The sequence below is a fragment of the Kogia breviceps genome, chromosome 18 (assembly GCF_026419965.1).
Source record: "Kogia breviceps isolate mKogBre1 chromosome 18, mKogBre1 haplotype 1, whole genome shotgun sequence".
Lineage (NCBI taxonomy): Eukaryota > Metazoa > Chordata > Mammalia > Artiodactyla > Physeteridae > Kogia > Kogia breviceps.
The window spans coordinates 5326631-5344436 of NC_081327.1; the positions used below are offsets into that span (position 1 = coordinate 5326631).

The following is a 17806-nucleotide window of genomic DNA, read 5'->3' on the forward strand; positions in this document are numbered from 1 at the left end:
AAGATGTTGAGAAATGGTCCGATTCTGGATCATTTTGAAGGTAGCGCTGGCAGGGTTTGGTACCAAAATGGATGTGTGGCATGTGAGAAAAGGAATTCAAGGGCGAGACTGAGGTTTTGGCTGAGGAATGAAAGGACGAAGACACTATTTACTGAGAAGATCAAGACTGTAGGAGGAGCCCGTTTGGAACGTGAGGGGGTGAAGGACGAGAGTTTGGGTTTGAACGTGAAATCTCTTGGGTAGGCGGCTGGATGTCAAGTTGAGAGTTTAAGAGCAAGGTCTGGCTGGAGACATAAAATTTGGGAGTCATCAGCATGTCGATGGTATTTTTTTTTGTTTTTAAGTGTAGATGGTATTTAAAGCCACAGGAGCAGGTGAGATCACCAAGGGGGAGAGCACAGACAGAGAAAAGAAGAGGGCCAAACGCTCCAGCATGTAGAGATTGAGGACGTGAGTAGAAAACAACATCAGTCACCGACGAGAAGCAGGCAGTGAGTTATGAGTAAGACCAGGAGGAAGGGAGTGTCTCAGAAGCCGAGGAAAGACTTCGAAAGACCAGGGAGTGAACCGCTTGTTAAATGCCGCTGATAACTCAAGTAAGATGAACCCCAAAGAGCTAGCCACTGGGTCCAGCAACATGGAGCTCATGGGCGCCCTTACAAGAGTCACAGTCGGAGCGGTAGGGGTGGAAGCCTGCATGCAGTGGGCTCAAGAGAGCGGGAGGAGAGGAATGTCAGCTAGCACGTGTAGCCAACATTTTGGAGTATTGCAGTCAAAGGGAGCAAAAACTGGGTCCGGGGCTGAAGGAGAGCACAAAGGTTGAGAGAAGACTTTTTTAAAAATTCTTTTCGGGCTTCCCTGGTGGCGCGGTGGCTGAGAGTCCGCCTGCCGATGCAGGGGACGCGGGTTCATGCCCCGGTCCGGAAAGATCCCACATCCGGTAACCCGTGAGCCGTGGCCGCTGCGCCTGCGCGTCCGGAGCGCGTGCTCCGCAACGGGAGAGGCCACAGCAGCGAGAGGCCCGCGTACCACCAACAAAACAACAAAACAAATTCTTTTCATGGAACACGGGAGAAATTGTAGCAAGTTTGTATGTTATGGAGAAGAAAAAAATGGATGATGCAGGCAAGGGAGCCGAGGACTGCTGGGTGGAACAGTGTCCCCGAGGAGGTGAGAGGACATGGGGTACGTCGCACAAGTGGAGGTGTCTTTCTTAGATGGAGGTGAAGATTGTTCATCTGTAGAAATGGGAGAGGAGGCGGAGCATGTGGCCTCAGGTGCAGGGAGGTGGCAAGACTGGCCTTTCTAGTGTTTGTTCTCCTGATGGGTGAAAAGTGACGTTTCGTTGATGTGTGAGAAACTGGGACCGACATCCTTAATAACACGGACCCAGCTCGAAAGAAGAAGTCACGTGTCTCAATTTCGTGTGCATCTTTCTCTCCAAAAGCCCAGGTCTGATTTCTCCCCAGGCGTCTCTCTTTCTACCTCTTATATCGTCTTGCCTTTCTCTCTCCCTGCATTTCCTCTACTCTCTGCCACCCACCCTTGTTTTTCTGTCTCTGTGTATGTATCCCTTCGGGTCTCTCTCAGTCTCCCCATGCCTTCACATCCGCATCGGGGCCTCTGCTCTGGGCACGGGGGCCAACTTTCTCATCAGCCAGCACTTCCAACCAGAACTTCCAGTTCCCGCTTGACAAAGAACCTCATTTTGAAGCCAAGCTATAGGGTGGGGCCCCTGGGAACCTCAGGCTGCCTCTGTCTCCAGTTTTACTTATTTAACAAGCATGTTTGTGGCCTTTGGTTCGTGTCAAACTCTCCTCTAAGCATCTTCAAATATTAACTCATTTAACCCTGCTCTGTGAGGCAGGTGCTATTGATAGCGCCATCTTATGGAGGCACAGAGCGGCCATGTTACTTGAACTCAGCCCTGAACCACTAGGAACACTGTCTCTTTTTCTAGTCCTTTTTCTTTCTTGCTCTAGCCCTTCTCTCTGAGGGGAACAGAGCCTGATCTATGAGACGGTACCCCTGGATTTGGTCTAATGGGCATGTGACTTTCAGCTGCTCACTGAACTCCACGGGCTCCAGTTGCCTTATTGATCAAGTGAGGGGGTAGAATACCCCCAATTCTTGGTGGGTCCATGACCTCACTTCAACAAGCGTCAGCCAATCATAAGCCCTAATATCAGTGTTGACCTGGTACTCACCCCTCAGCAAACACCAAACCCAGCCACCCCACTCCAAGTTCCAGCCTTTCCCAAGGGAGAAAGGCTTTTTCTGCAAGTGTGGACCCAGGCCACAAGAGAGCACAGGTTCCCCGACATCCCACACAGACCCCTCACCTCACTTAACCCGCCTCCTGCCTCTCAGCCTGGACCCAACTCAACTCAAAAAGAGTGAACTCGGTCCCTACTCTGGGTCCAGTCCTGGGAAGTGGGGTAATTCCAAGGTGGGGAAGGACAGTAGCCTTTCTGTCACCTCGAGAGGCACTCACAGCTATGACCCAGCCCACTCCTACCAGAACCCCACCCTGACACAGATGCTCGGCCTCACATCTAGTGCTCATCACCAATGTCAACGCACAGCACCAGCTCAGCTGTCTTTCAACACCTCCCCATCCAGATACTCAATCTTGGCCTCATCTCCAGCCCCAACCCAACTGGACTCTGTCAACAACATTATCCCCAGGTCCCTCCCATCTACAACTTAATTCTATCCCCAAAACCAACTCCAACCCCATCCTCACCCCCCGACCACAAACTTTTCTTCCTGGTGTAGGGAAAAACTGCGAAAGATTTTAAGATGGGCCCAACAGATGTCCTCAGTGGAGAACTAGGTGGGTTATCTGACTCTATGGGGTCTCAGCTTCTTTTACTGTCTTTGAGCTACTTTGCAACTCTGTAAATGAGAGTGGATAGTAGTGCAAATAATTCTTGTCCATAACCTTGCAAACGAGTTTTGTCAGGTGGAAGTACAATTCTCTCCCCTCCATATAGAATAAGCCAGTTTTGCATCTGTCTGTTAATTCATTCCAGCACTTCTTATTGCCTATACATGTGTGGTGCTTTGTAACATCTTGCTAACTCCATCGTTTATTAACAAATCCAAATAACATCTTTGACATATGTTCATTTTATAGATGCAGGAGAGTCACGGTTAGATATTTTTTTTAAAAAAAAAAATTATCTTTTAACACTAGATTTGACCCTTATATCCAAACTTTAACTCCCCCAATATATATGGACCACACCAGTTTTGAGATGAACCCTCAGTCCACCTATCTCAACCCCTTATCCTTATCATGACACCACTGCTGTCTCTCCAAATATCATCTGGTCCCCATCTCTGGCTTTCTTTCCAATTCTGACCCCACCTCTGTCCTCTCTAATCCCTAATCCCACCCCCTCCACCTCCTAGGATCAGCTCATGTCCCCACCCAGTCACAGTTCCAGGAGACTCCTACTCATTCCTAGAACACTCTTTCTCCTTCCTCTTCCCCATTATCCCGTCCCCAGAGCTTCCTGATTCCTGCTTCTCCCTCCCCACCGAGGTCCCCATGGACTGCCTCACCCCATCTGGCCCTGCTCTTAAAAGGCCATTTATCCACAATATTGCTTTCCCAGGCCCAACCCCTTCCCACCTCCAGTCTAAGTTGACTTTCAATCCACCTATCTGAAGATTCCTTTCTTGTGTCTGATTGGGGGAGGAGAGAAGGGTGGAATAAATTTGGGCATCCCTGTGTTTTCCAGAAGAAATAGGGCTGGGGACGGAGTTGAAGCTGGAGATGAGGCTGAGTGCCGGGTGCTGTACAAGCAGAGACACAGTTCCTGCTCTCAGCACCCAGAGCCTAGTGGAGATGGATGCAGACATGATTCAAACAATTACCCCAATAATTAGATACTAATTAGTTAGAACTGTGACAGGAGGTGATGTAGATGGTATTTTTTTTTTTTTTTTAAGTGTAGATGGTATTTAAAGCCACAGGAGCAGGTGAGATCACCAAGGGGGAGAGCACAGACAGAGAAAAGAAGAGGGCCAAACGCTCCAGCATGTAGAGACCAAGAGACCAAGCCAGAAGCCCAGAGATATAATGGCAGCTCCTGGCCTGGAAAGGCCCCCAAAGGGCTTGACCCTTGAGCTGGGACCTGACGGAGGCAGGGGTCCTCAGGCACCCATCACCACCCTTGGCCTGAAGGTGGGGTGGCTTCTCTCCTTTGGCGACACACCTAGGACTCCCATGTCCCCTTCTGGGTGCCATGCCCCAGGGCTAGGAGCTCCACATGCATCATCTTGTGGAATTCTTAACAGCCTTATGACGTAGGTGCACTATAATTACTCCAGTTTCACAGCTGAAAAACCCACGACTCTGAGAAAGCAGAGTCCCCAGCAGTGCCTGAGTCAGGATCCTAATCCATGTTGCCTGCCCTGTCCTCCACACCCTGGACTTCATGCTCTGGCAAACCATCTTTGTTCATTTCAACCCAATGGTCTTCTTAGAGGCAACTTTAAAAATTTTACTTAAAACATACTTGACGTTTATATCACTTTTCTAAATGGAAAACAGCCTCCTTTGCTATAAATAAAAGGCGAGAGAGAAAAATCAATTCCACACAAGGAACAAAAACAGTGTTTATTGTATTGGACCACCTGAAACAGCCTATAGTTGACCCTTTCTGACCTCCCCTAAAATAGCAGTTGCAGATAGTTCAACTTAATTTTGGGGTTGCCAGCTGAAGGTAACCTTCCGCTTCCTCCTGGTTTTAAAAGGTGAGCTCAGCAAGACAAGAGAGGCGTTAAAAGGATATTAGCACCATTGTGAAACTTTCTCCTGACACAATCAGCTTGGAAAGACGAAGCGATGATGACTCAGTTCTCAGTTCCGCAGGGTGCAATTAGTAGCAGTCCCCACTTACTGAGTGCTTGCTCTGTGCCAGGTCCTGTGCGTGTCTTGGAGGTAGGATCTTCTTGAACCTACAACTACCCGAAGAGAGACAAACTATTCATTTTCCTTCTTTACAGCTGAGAAAACTGAGGCTGGAGACTTGTACCCAGCCAGAAAGCGACACATTCAGGATTAGACTTTCTCTGTCCCTGTGTTGTCTGCTGTGCCCCTAATGCCCCGCACAGTGCCCGGTACACCCAACATTCATTGCTTGAGTACCTGCTGTGTGCCAGACGTCGCTAGGTCCTGGGAATGCAGCACTGGATAAAGCAGTTCAGGTGCCTGTGGTCAGTGCAGCTTACAGTCAAGAAGAGGAGATTAAATGTAAACAGAAGATAAAGAGAAAGCAACAGTGATTGATTGTAGCTATGATGAAACTCAACTCGGGAGATGTCATAGGGAATGACGGGGGGCGGGGGGGCGGGGAGCTTAGAAGGGGCAATATGAGACCAGGTGACCAGCAATCTGGGAAGGCCTTTCTGAAGAGGTGACATCTGAGCTCAGCTCTCAGAGTCAAGAGGGACCCAGATATGCAGCCTTTAGATTCTGAGTGCCATCCAGTAGAATATTTCACGTATATAATGTCTTCTATCTGTGCTGTCCAATGCGGTAGCTACTGGCCACGTGGGGCCTTGAACATTTCAAACGTGACTGGTGTGACTGGTGAACTGAATTTTAAATTTCATTTTAAGTAAATTTCAATGTAGCTGGCCCTATGTGGCTAGTGGCTACCGTACTGAACAGGGCAGGTCTAGAGAAAGAACTGTCCAGAAAGAGGAAGCAGCAAGCACAGGGGACCTGGTGTGTTTGCAGGACAGGTCCAGGAGTCGGGAAGAGAGTGAGTGAAGAGGAGAGGAGGGAGATGGGGTTAGAGAGACCAGCAAGGCTGAGGTGATGCAGAGCACTGCAAACTTTGTATTAGGGGGTGGTTAGCCTACGAATGGTGTGTAAAGTCCCGAAGGCACTCAGTAAACGTGTGTTGCAAGGATGGAGGGATGGAGGGATGGAGGGACACTGCCTGTGCAGGTAGGTAGGTTAGGCTCACTTCTACATCCAGAAATCAAGCCCTGTAGTGGAGCAGGAGAGAAAATGCAGGTAGGAAGAAAGTCGGGCTTCTGCTTACCAATCCGAAGCATCCTCATCCCATGAACTCTTCTTTTAACCTCCAGTGGAGGATCTGTCACTTCTGCGGAAAAGGGACATCACCACTTTGCCCTGACTCATCTCTACGACATAGAAAATGACAATTCCCAGAGGCCAGCAAAGGAATCACCCGTTCCTGGGTCACCCAGAGCAAAATTCTGACTCTCTCCCCAAGCCCAGGAACCGCAGAGCCAGGCCTCCTTTCCCCGGGAACCCCAATTCTCTAACATTTTCTCTCCTTTACCAGGCGTCTCTCAGCAGTACCCCCAAGATTCTCAGTGGCACCGGTGGGGCCAATGGGTTCCTCCCTGGTGGCCACCCCTGCCCCCCACCCCCACTCTCAGCCCTGGCGGGGAGCCCTACGAGTGCAGGGGCGGCTGCTCTGTGGGGAAGCCCTGATCCGGCCAAGATGGGTCCCCACTGCAGCACGTTGTCTAAAGGAGTGTGTGGGGGCCAGGGGAGCATGGGTTAGGGGTGAGACGGAGGCTGTGGCGGTGGGTGGAGCTGAATTTGAGGTTGAGGCTGGAATCGGGTTGGGATGGGCATGGTGGGGAGAGAATGAAGTTTGGAGTGGAGACGGGGAGGTGGGTAGGGGAATGGAGTCAAAGTAGAGGGATTGGGTGGAAGTGGAGTTGAGGCTGTGGAAGGAGACATAAATAAATAAACAGGTCACCTGTTTTGTGTCCTGAGCCACCACTCTGGCCAGAGCTGTGGGATTCTCTGATGGACCAAGTCTGAGTCACGTGACTAGCCGTAGGAGCGGGCAGGGGCAGGGACAAGTTGCATGGATTGAGAGTGGGCGAGGGTGTCCCCCAAACGAAAAACACCAAGAGGCTGTCATCAAAATAAGGGGAAATGGATACTACATGGGAAAAAAAAAACAAAAACCAACGTATGTCCAATAGAAGGGGCTTCTTAGACTGAGTTTTGGTTTCGTGGGAAAGGGTATGATAATGAACGAAGGGTATGATAGGAGCCTCCTCAGTTAGTAATTTCTGCCCTGGGCCCAGAGGGATAAGTGTCAGTACAGGTATGTTGCATACCCTACCAGGAAACTGGCTGGATTAACCCCATAGTAAGATGACACCAAGGAACAAAAAAACTGAAGCAGGGTTGGGAGGTAGGGAGGGGTACCAGGTGGGATTTGGGTCCAGAGAACCAAGAACAGGTTTATGAGGTAAGCCACCACCAATTTAATGAGACTGAGGAACACAAAAAACAGAAGTGTCTGTCTGTCTCTCTCCGTCTGTCTCAGTGTCTATCTCTGTCAATTTCTCTTTTTTCCTCTCTCTGTGTTTGTCTCCTTATCTCTGTTTCTATTGCTCTGTCTCACCCTCCCTCCATCTTCCTATCTCTCTTCATCTCTGCCTCCGTGTGTGTCTCTCCTTTTGTTTAGGACCCCCTCCCTCTCTCTGTCTCCCACTCAGGGCGACGCCAGGGGTCCCGTGATCTGTAATGGAACGCTCTATGACATCGTCTCCTGGGGAGACTTCCCATGTGGACAGCCCAACCGGCCTGGTGTCTACACCCGAGTCTCTCAGTGTGTTACACGGATCCAAGAAGCAATCCGAACACGGAAGACTCGGGAGTAGAAATGGGTGAAGGGCCCACAATAAAAGGCGGGTTGTCTCCCCTGCCTCCCCACTCGGTTTGCCTGGCTCTTCTCTGTCCCTCCCAATGTGTGCCGCTTGAACCAGTGACCCGTGTTTTCAAAATACTCAGTCCCAGCTGACTTCCCACGTTTCAAAAGCATTCGGTTACTTTCAGCATCATGGTCTCCCAGACGCCGCACCCCCGAAACAGCCGAGTCCCCTGAACGTCCCAACCCAGACAACGTCCCAGGTCTCCCAACTGTTTAATGTCTAGATCGCCATCTGAATGTTCTACCTGTGGAACACTTAAATGCCTCCATCAACCCATCTCAACAATATTCTATGTCCCGTGAACAAAACTTCCTTGGCAACATCTTATACCCCGATTTGCTGCCTATATTCTAGATCCTTCTATGTTTTGTGCTCAAGAGTGGTCTAGACTCCCAAGACATTTCTCCCTGAAAATAGTCTCTTGTGTGCAGGATCTTCTGCTCTGACAATATTATAGGCACCTCTGATTCATCTCAGCTAACAATGGAGCCTCACAATGGTTCATTCTTTCAGATGAACCTGAGGAAGTTCCTGGAGACATTTCCGGGTCTCCCAAATTGTCCCATTCCTACCTACATTCCACATTCTGGCGACATTCCCTGTGTCTGAATCGCCATGCCCACTAGACATCAACAGCGCTCTAAATTCTAGGGTGTTGAGGTCGAGTAACCCAAGGGGCCTCCATATGCCGTATCGTCCAGCAAATATTCTGTTCTTGTATCTTACCCACAACCCTTGTTCTGTACCCTGTGCTGCTACCTCTTTGTCTATGACTCCCAAATGCAGTGGTGAAATGCCCAGCCATGGGAATCCCCGCTTTGAATGAGTCATAAAACACAACCTCTGTTTTCTCATCTGTAAAATGGGGCTCGTAATTTTCCTCAGAGCACTGTTATAGGTATAAATGTTGAGCAGTTACCGCTATTATTATTTGCATGGTTCCCTATATAATATTTCCTTAGGCTATTAATCACAACCTCTCAAATTCATAGTGGCTAAAATGTCTTTCTCAGCAGACATTTATTCAGCGCTGATCATGTGCAAATACTTTCCTGAGTATTGGTAAATACCATTTTGTTTATTTATTCAGTCAACATTGGTTCCTATCATAAGCAAAGCACTGTTGCAGACACAGGTAATAAACAGTGAACTAGACAGACAAAAACTTCTGCCTTTGTAGAGCATGCAGTCTTTGCTGAAGCACACAATTAAAAAGGATGAATAAAGGAAAGGACTGTCAGGTGGTGATATGAGTCATGGCAGAAAAACTAAAGCAGAGTTGAAGGGTATTGGGTTTGGGAAGTGGATGGCATTGTTATTTTAAATAGGATGATTCAGGGACTTCCCTGGCGGTCCGGTGGTTAGGACTCCACGCTTCCACTGCAAGGGACACGGGTTTGATCCCTGGTCGGGGAACTTGGATCCCTCATGCCGCTTGGTGTGGCCAAATAAATAAATGAATAAATAGGATGGTCTGGAAGAAGACCTAATTGAGATGGTAAAGTTTAAAGAAAGGCTGAAAGGACGGAGAAAGGAAGCCTCGTGCATATCTGGCTGGGGAGCAGTACCATAAGTGGAAAATACAGAAAGTGCAAAGGCCCTGAGGCAGGAGCCCGCCTAATGTATCAGATTAACGAAGAGGGTGCAAAGGTTGGTGTGGAGTGACTGCAATAGCCCAGTGGGAGGTGATGGTGCTTGGATCAGGGTGACATCCTCGGAGGACTTAAGAGGTCAGATTCTGGATCCGTTTGAAGGGATTGTTACAGTGTCTGCTGATATCAGTTGGAGAATGTGAGAAAAAGGAGGATCAAGGATGACTCCAAGCCTTTGGCCTGAGCAAACCAGAAGGATGGAGCTGCCATTTACTAAAATGGGTTGGGGGGAACCTGAGGGAACGGTTTTGCAGGGAAAGGTAAGGAGTTTTAGTTTCAAACTGTTTATTAGACAGCCAAGCAGCAATGGCCCTCAGCGGATTCACAGTTATTTATTAAACGAAATAACTGCAAATTGTGATGGTTTATGATGTGATCCATGAAGGATATAAACAGGGCTTTGTGTTAAAGAATTAGGGGGGATGGCTATTTTGCATATGGTGGTCAGAGAGGGCTTCCTGAAGAAGGTGGCGTTTTGGCTGAAGATCCTAAAAGGTGAGAAAGAGCCACTTTTGCAAAGAATGGGGTGGGGTGGGGGGGTATCCCTGAAAGAGGGAGCCACCAGGGCAAAGTCCCTGAGTTTAACCTATTCCAGGATCTGCAAGGAGGCCAGTGTGATCTTAGAGTAACGGCCTCAGTAGGGAAGGAGTTTGGAGGACTCAGCAGAGTCAAATACATATGCAGGATCTTCTTAGGCTGTGGTACAGAGTTTGGTCTTTCCTCCAGTGTGACGGTGAGCCCCTGAGAGTGGTGAACATGGGAAAGATCATACCTGAGATCATACCGATGTCGACAAAAAATTAATCAGTTGATCTAAGAAAGAAATGGAAAATTTTATTCGAGCCAAATTGAGGATTATAACTCTGGAATAGCCTCTCAGCAAACTCCACCCATTGGAGGCCAAAGCACATTGGTGTAAGTTTTTGAGACAGAGGGCTGTACATTACATGACGTATTAGTGAGAGCTCACACAATCCAGATCTACTGTGCAAAGCAGTGGGTAATAGGTCATCCTGCCCCTTAGAAGATGAAGAAAGAAGGTTATCTCCTAAGGAGGCCTGGTTAGTGCAGATACACAACACACACTAGAGGGGAGGGAGGAGGCCCAAGTGGGCAGAGACAAATTTTACGTTTAAATTTCTCTCATCTTTCCATAACCTATGGATGTTATTTCATCATCATCTTTCTGGCTTTGGGGTGGGTGGTGAAGACAGGGGGCTGGGGGTGCGGAAGCAGCAGGAAGAATCCAGGGCAGGCTGCAGTGATCGGGTGAGCAAGGACCAGACGATGGCTCGGGGCGGGAGAGATGAAAAGATGTGGAGCGCTTGGAAAGAGAGTTTGCAGGGAGATCAAAGCAGCCTAGGGACACAGCTGATACTCATTCATAATAGTTATGTTTTATAAAGTCACCACGAGCACTGAATGAGGGATATTGAAACAGTGCTCCCAGGGGCATACAGGGCTGCTTTTCCATGAGCCTCCGGTCAAAATGTTTTTGTCAACCAATCAACACAGCGACTGGCTTTATGTGTGCTTCTGTTTAGAGACACTGTATTTAATATATGCATTGCTGATACATTCATACTAAACTCACAGCCAACAGCTCCATAACTTGTGCCTGAAGGAAGCTCATGTGACACACGTAGATTTTCTCTGCGAGGCATGTCACGGCATTCTTGCACTTAGGAACACCGGCCAGCACTTCAGTGCTATGCTGGGGGGCCATTTTAAGTTAATTTTTAAATTTTATTATTTATTTGTGGCTGTGTTGGGTCTTCGCTTCTGCGCGAGGGCTTTTCTCTAGTTGCGGCGAGCGGGGGGCCGCTCTTCCTCGCGGTGCGCGGGCCTCTCACTATCGCGGCCTCTCCCGTTGCGGAGCACAGGCTCCGGACGCGCAGGCTCAGCGGCCACGGCTCACGGGCCCAGCCGCCCCGCGGCACGTGGGATCCTCCCGGACCGGGGCTCGAACCCGTGTCCCCTGCATCGGCAGGCAGACTCTCCACCACTGCACCACCAGGGAAGCCCCAGCTCCATTTTCCAGATGAACAAGTCGAGGACAGAACAAGAGAGTGTCCCAGTGGCCCCCGGTGAATCACGAGGTGAGCTGAGGTTTCGAACCCAGTCTGTACGTTTCCGAAAGCTATCCTCTTTCTCTGAAACCTGGAGCAACATTTATATGTTCATCTATTCACACATATACTCATTCAGTTAGGCGCTCTCTTGCTCGTTCACATGTTTGGATGATGATTAACAATACAAGTGCTGCAGCCAGTCTGTCTCAGTTCAAACTCCAGTTCTGCCTCTTACCAGCTGTGTGAGTTTGGGCAAGTGGCCCCATCTAGCTGTGTCTCAGTTTCCACACCTATGATGGTATCCATGCCCCGAGACATCACCCCATGTTGAGATGCCTGAGTTGTCTTTGGGGAATGGGCTTCATAGTGAGCTTATGATGACATCCAAGAGCAAAGCATGAGGTACGGGGACTTGTGCGCTCCAGGGGCCCCCTGGAGGAGGTGGCAAAGGTGCTCAGAGCTTTTTCTGAAAGCAGGGGGTCTGTCCTCTTTGAGTCTCCAGCTACAAAAAGGGATTGACTTTATCCAGAAGCCACAAGCTGCAAGTCTGTGTGTCAAAAGAGAACCACTAAGCAGTCATTCTCCATCCCCACTCCCTGCCGCCCCAGGCAATCACTAACCTGCCTTCTGTCTCCACCAATTCGCCTTCTCTGGATATTTCATATAAATGGGATCATACGGGTTGTGGGCCTTTGTGACTGGCTTCTTTCACTCGCCGTAGTGTTTTCAAGGTGCATCCATGCGTAGCACCCATCAGTACTTTGTTCCTTTTACAGCTGAACAATACTCCGTAGCATGGATAGACCACCTTTTATTTGTCCATCATCGTTTCATAAACATCAATTTAACGGGTAGGGGGTCTCCTTCGGGGGTGACGAAAATGTTCTGGATTTAGTCGGCGGTGATGGTAGCATAACATCGTGAGGGCAGTGGAATTCACGGCATTGTAGACTTTAAAATGGTTCGAAGGCTGGATTTTATGTTATATAAATTTTACTTCAAAAAAAAAAAAAAAAAAGATAAGAGGAGAAAGAGAGGGATTCTGTCCTGAATCTCTTTCACTCTCCCTGTCTCTTTCTTTCTCAGGGGAAGTCCCTATGCAAAAAACTTTCATGGAGTTAGATAAATCGACCTCATATATAATAAGACCTGTGCTCTGAAAGCAGGCAACAGAGTTGATCGTGCATTTAAAAACTTCAGTCAGGGGCTTCCCTGGTGGCGCAGTGGTTGAGAGTCCGCCTGCCGATGCAGGGGACGCGGGTTCGCGCCCCGGTCCGGGAGGATCCCACGTGCCGCGGAGCGGCTGGGCCCGTGAGCCGTGGCCGCTGCGCCTGCGCGTCCGGAGCCTGTGCTCCGCAACGGGAGAGGCCACAGCAGTGAGAGGCCCGCGTACTGCAAATAAATAAATAAAAATAAAAACTTCAGTTAGAACCAGGCTTCCTTGGATCCCAGTTTGGAAACTCCTCTGTCTCCTCTATCTTGAAACCTCTTCCTTTTCCTCCTCTTCTTTCTCAGGCTCTCTCTGCCCTTGGTTTCCTTGACTCTCACTTCCACCCTCTCGCCCCTTCCATGCAACACCCAGGGAGGAGTCCCCGGTAACCACCTGCCCCACCCTCCCTGAGGCTTCATCACTGGAGTTGGGGAAGATCCCAGATCACCTTGAGTCACTGGCCTCGGGGCTGCTGGCTAGTTTGCAGAGGAGGGGAGAGGGAGAGGGCCTGGGTCTTCCCTCCAGAGCCATACTGGCCACCCCCCCGGCACCCCCCTCCATTTTACTGTAAATCTCATGAAGTGTCATTAGCCAAGAAGAGTTTCTACGGGATTAGAGGGCGCCCCGCCCCATGTCTGCCTTGTCTCCTTCCCTCAAGCCAGAAATCGCATGAGCTGGGACAAAGAGAGTTAAAAGCTGCATCCGCTGCTGGTCTGGGACAGACAGACGGAAGGAAGAGAACAGGTAGTGCAGCATGACAGGCGGCTGAGAGGGCAGGTGCACGATAAGAGAGTTGACTGGCAGGGTGGCTTGCAGATGAACAGACAAGCAGGCAGGTGGCCAGGCAGATAGCAGAGAGAGGACGGGCTGAGATTGCAAGCCACACGGAGGAACCCGCAGGCGGAGAAACGAGGTGAGGAGGGGGCGGGCCATCATCGGGGAGGGGGTCACACTCGGGGGACGGGTACAGAGACGGATGGGCCTGTGGACCATCCCCTCCTCGTGGAATCGCTGGTCGAAGGGATGGTCCACTGGACAGGGAAAAGGAGGGTCCAGTTGCCATCTCTGAGATGCCTCGCCTTTTCCCCAGAACCTGGAAGTGGACCGCCATGGAGTCCAGCATCTTTTTCCTCCTGTGTTTTATTGGTAAGCTGCCCAGAAGGCAAGGAACCTCAGGAGGACGCCGGGCACTGAGGAGGGGAGGGAGGCTGGCTGAGTCTATGTCTCCATTCACCTCCGTCTCCAGGGCTCCTATGCACCTCTCTCCCCCTGTATCCTATGATCTATCTCCCCTCTGTCTCTCCCTGTCACTATGTCTCTGTCCTTTCTCTGAATCTCTGTTTCACTTATCTTTAAGCATCTCTCTCTCTTCCCCTTTGTGTCCTTTGGGTGTTTCACTGTGTCTTTATATATCGCTGGGTCTGTGTCTCTGTGCCCGTGACTCTCTCTCTCTCCCCCTCTCTCGGTTTCTTTCTCTTGCCTCTTTCTTGCTCTTCCTGTATCACTTTTTCTATCGGATCCACAGTCTCTGGGTTCCTGACTCTGTCTCTCTGGCCCATGCCACGGTCCTCAGGGCTCAGCTGCGAGAACAGGCAGAAGATCTTTAAAGGCACGGACTGCACCCCTCACTCTCAGCCCTGGCAGGTGGCGCTGTTTGAAGGCACACAGCTGCGCTGTGGGGGCGTCCTCATTGACCGCAGGTGGATTCTCACGGCTGCTCACTGCAGCGCTAGGTAAACCCCCCCACGTGGGTCCCTCCCTACTCAGGCTGGGAAGGGAGGGTGATGGGGAGGGGAGCGCTGGGGGGAGGGGGCTCACAGGAGTAAGGAGATGGTCCTGCAACAAGAGGGCCTGAGGTTAGACGAGAAGTAGGACTTCTTCACAATGGGCCTGGGGTGGACTTGGGTGGGGATCGGTGGGGTGGAGGGCAGGCGAGGGTCCTGGAATCTGCCCACCCCCCCCCAACGTTCTCTCAGGTCCCCCTTCCTTCCCATATGGTGTCACCAGTCCAGCATCCCCTGACCCAGCCTGAGCTGTGGACCCATGTCTGACCCAAACTCTTTGTGCAACCTCAAAGGTTACATCTGGTACCTCTCTGGGCCTCAGTGGTCCCATCTCTACAATGAGGGGATTGGGCTTTCGTAGGTCTGATGCTCTGGATTTTTTTTTTTTTTTTTTCCCGAAAGGGAAGTTTCAGACCTGAAGAGACAGGGATATTTGGGGACAGGGAGGGACACCAGCAGGACAGAGTCCACTCATTATTCCCCCATCCATTTAGTTGACGGTGTTGATGGCCCAGGCCACCTGCTGGGTGGTGGGAACAGGGCAGTGAATAGGCCTAATGAATGCCCCTGCCCCCATATGGGCACCACCAGCCGAGAGAATCAGAAAGTGACAGAGGCGGTGGCACGGAGAGGAGAAATAGGACCAACACCAGGAACGCAAAGATGGCAGTGGAAAGAGAGACCAAGAGATGGGAAGAGACAAAGAGAATGAGACAAAGGGAGTGAACGGCCATCAAGGTGCAGAGCAGCAGAGAGGCTGCACCTCTGCACCTGCTGAGCCTCTGTGACCCCCCAGCAGGTACTGGCTCAGCCTGGGAGAACACAGCCTCAGCCAGCTGGACTGGACCGAACAGATCCGTCACAGTGGCCTCTCCGTGACCCACCCTGGCTACCAGGCAGCCCTGCAGAACCATGACAATGACCTCCGGCTTCTGCAAATGGGCCTCCCTGTCCACCTGACCCGCAGCATCCAGCCCCTGCCCCTGCCCGCGACCTGTGCAGTGCCTGGCACCAAGTGCCACATCTCGGGCTGGGGCACCACCAGCCACCCAGGGAGTAAGGGGGTCCCGGGGTCAGGGGTCAGGATTGGCGAAAGTTTGCGGTATAGGGTGAGAGGTCAGGAGTCACGCCATCTCAGAGGAAGGATGGCTGAAGTGTCACACATCAGGATTCGTGCTTTGGGGTCTGAGGTCATGGTGCATCGGGGTCTTGGGAGTTAAAGAGGTTAAGTGGTTGTGTATGGAGTTAGGAGTCATGGGTCAGGGGTGTGTTTAGAGGCCAGAGTGATGTTATCAGACTGGAGCTAAAGACATATGTAAATAGGATCTTGGGGTCAGGGGTCAGGTACTCTGACGTTAGTCATTGCAGAGTTGAGGTCATGGGATCCAGATGTTGGCCACAATCCGAGGATGGAAATTGGGATTCGATCAGAGATCACTGGTCTGGGGCTGGAAGCCACAGGGCTTGGTGTGTGGAGCTAGAGGTTAGGGGTCATGGAGTCTGGAGTCAAATAAACTAGGATCAGAGGTCACTTTGGAGGACTCAGAGCTGAGGTTGGAGGTTAAGCTGAAGACAAGGAACATGGGGCCAAGAGACAGGGAGAAGACATGAGGCCAAGTTGGGATCAAAGGGCAATAAGATTGAAGGTCAAAGGTCACAGTAGCTGGGCTTGAAGGAGAAAGTCAGGTCTGGATTCATTGTATCTGAGTCGTAGGCTAAAGGTCAGGGAGACTGGGCCAGTGAATTGAAATCAAGAGCCACTGTGTAATCAAGTCATAATCTGAAATTTAGAGCTTGGAGGATTGTAGTGGAGGCCATAGGGAGGGGGTGGGGTATAGACTTGTATTGGGTTTCCTTGAGAAGAGGGATGTGGCCTCTTCGGGGAGATGGGGGACGCTTTGGGGGGATCCTGCAGCATCCATCTTCCATCCCCAGACCAGTTGTCAGACCGACTCCAATGCCTTAACCTCTCTATCGTCTCTGATGCCACCTGCCGGGCAGCGTTCCCCGGGAGAATCACGGACAACATGGTGTGTGCTGGCGGCATCGCGGGGGAGGATGCCTGCCAGGTGAGCGGCTGCAGGCTACATCCAGGACAGAAAGCAGGGGAGGGAGAATTGGGGAGGTGGGGAAGGGGGAGAAGGCCAGTCAGGGGAAGGAGACGGGGAGAGAGATAAGGTCAGAAAGAAGGAGAGGCACAGAGTGCGGGAGGGAGAGCCAGGGAGTGGAGGACAGAGAGAGGGAGGGCAGAAACAGAGAAGGAAAGATGGGTGGGGCACAAAGGGAGGGAGAGGAAGAGACAAAGACAGACGAGGAGGGAGGGCAAGAGGCAGCCGGCATTTGGAGCTCAGGCAGGTAACCGGCTGTCTCTCCAGTTCTGAGTCTTCCCCATACCGTCCAGTTGGTACTGGCCCGAGAAAGAGTGAGAGATTCCAGGATGGAGGAGGAAAGGGGGCTGCAGGACTCTCTCACCCCGTAATTCTGCTACCTTATCCTCTTGATCCTTCACAGACGAGGCTGCCCCTCCCTACTGGCCGGGGCCCCAGCCACTGTCACGGAGAGAACTCTTAAGGAGTCCCGCCCTCCTTCTCTAGGATTGGTCACTGGTATCGGTGCTCTCCTCCCTCATTGGTCAGGGCCCCAACCATTTTCCTTGACAAGGAGTCCCGTCCTCCTTCGCTGGGATTGGTCAGTGGTGCCTGTGCTCTCTTCCCCCATTGGTCAGGGCCCACCCACTGTCCTTGAGGGAGCCCCCTGCCCAGCATAGAGTCCCGCCCTCCTTCCCCGGGGTTAGCCCCTAGGGACAGTGTGTTCTTCTCTATTAGTTAGTCATTGCTGCTGTCCTCTGGGAACTTGTGTGTTCTTTTTTCTCTGCTGACGAGGCTTGGAGCCACGGTCCTCAAGGCCCAGGAATGGGTGAGGGGGCAGGAGGCTGCGGAGAGGAAAACTGGAGAAAGATTTCTCCCATATTCACACCATGCTCCTTCTCCTGTGCCTTCCAGGGTGACTCTGGGGGTCCCCTGGTATGCGGAGGAGTCCTTCAGGGTCTGGTGTCCTGGGGAACCGTGGAGCCTTGTGGGCAAGAAGGCATCCCAGGGGTCTACACCAACATCTGCAAATACGTGGACTGGATCCGGATGGTCATGAGGAACAACTGACCTGCTGTCTCCACCTTCATGCCTCAGCTTGGGGGCCACGTGGACCCTCAGAGCGCCAATACCTCTTCCATCATCACCCCCAGCTCCCACTCTTCTTGGACTGGGTATCTTCTTCCCGGAACTCCAACTCCAGCCAGCCCTTCTAAGACCCATGGTTGGGGGAGGAGGGAGCATGCGACTATCTGGAAGAAATATACCTGGA

The 17806-nt window shown here is 51.2% G+C and overlaps 1 protein-coding gene and 1 pseudogene across 1 annotated transcript; both read left to right on the forward strand.

The window, feature by feature from the left end:
- The first annotated feature begins 601 nt into the window (after nt 1-601).
- LOC131745292 (kallikrein-13-like) lies at nt 602-7765 on the forward strand (annotated as a pseudogene).
- Nucleotides 7766-13771: 6006 nt separating this feature from the next.
- On the forward strand, nt 13772-17806 carry LOC131744596 (kallikrein-12-like). The gene is made up of 5 exons (XM_059044234.2): nt 13772-13808; nt 14236-14395; nt 15243-15502; nt 16382-16515; nt 17449-17806. Exons 1-5 carry the CDS (start codon nt 13772-13774, stop codon nt 17602-17604), a joined length of 747 nt encoding a protein of 248 aa, XP_058900217.1. The 3' UTR covers nt 17605-17806.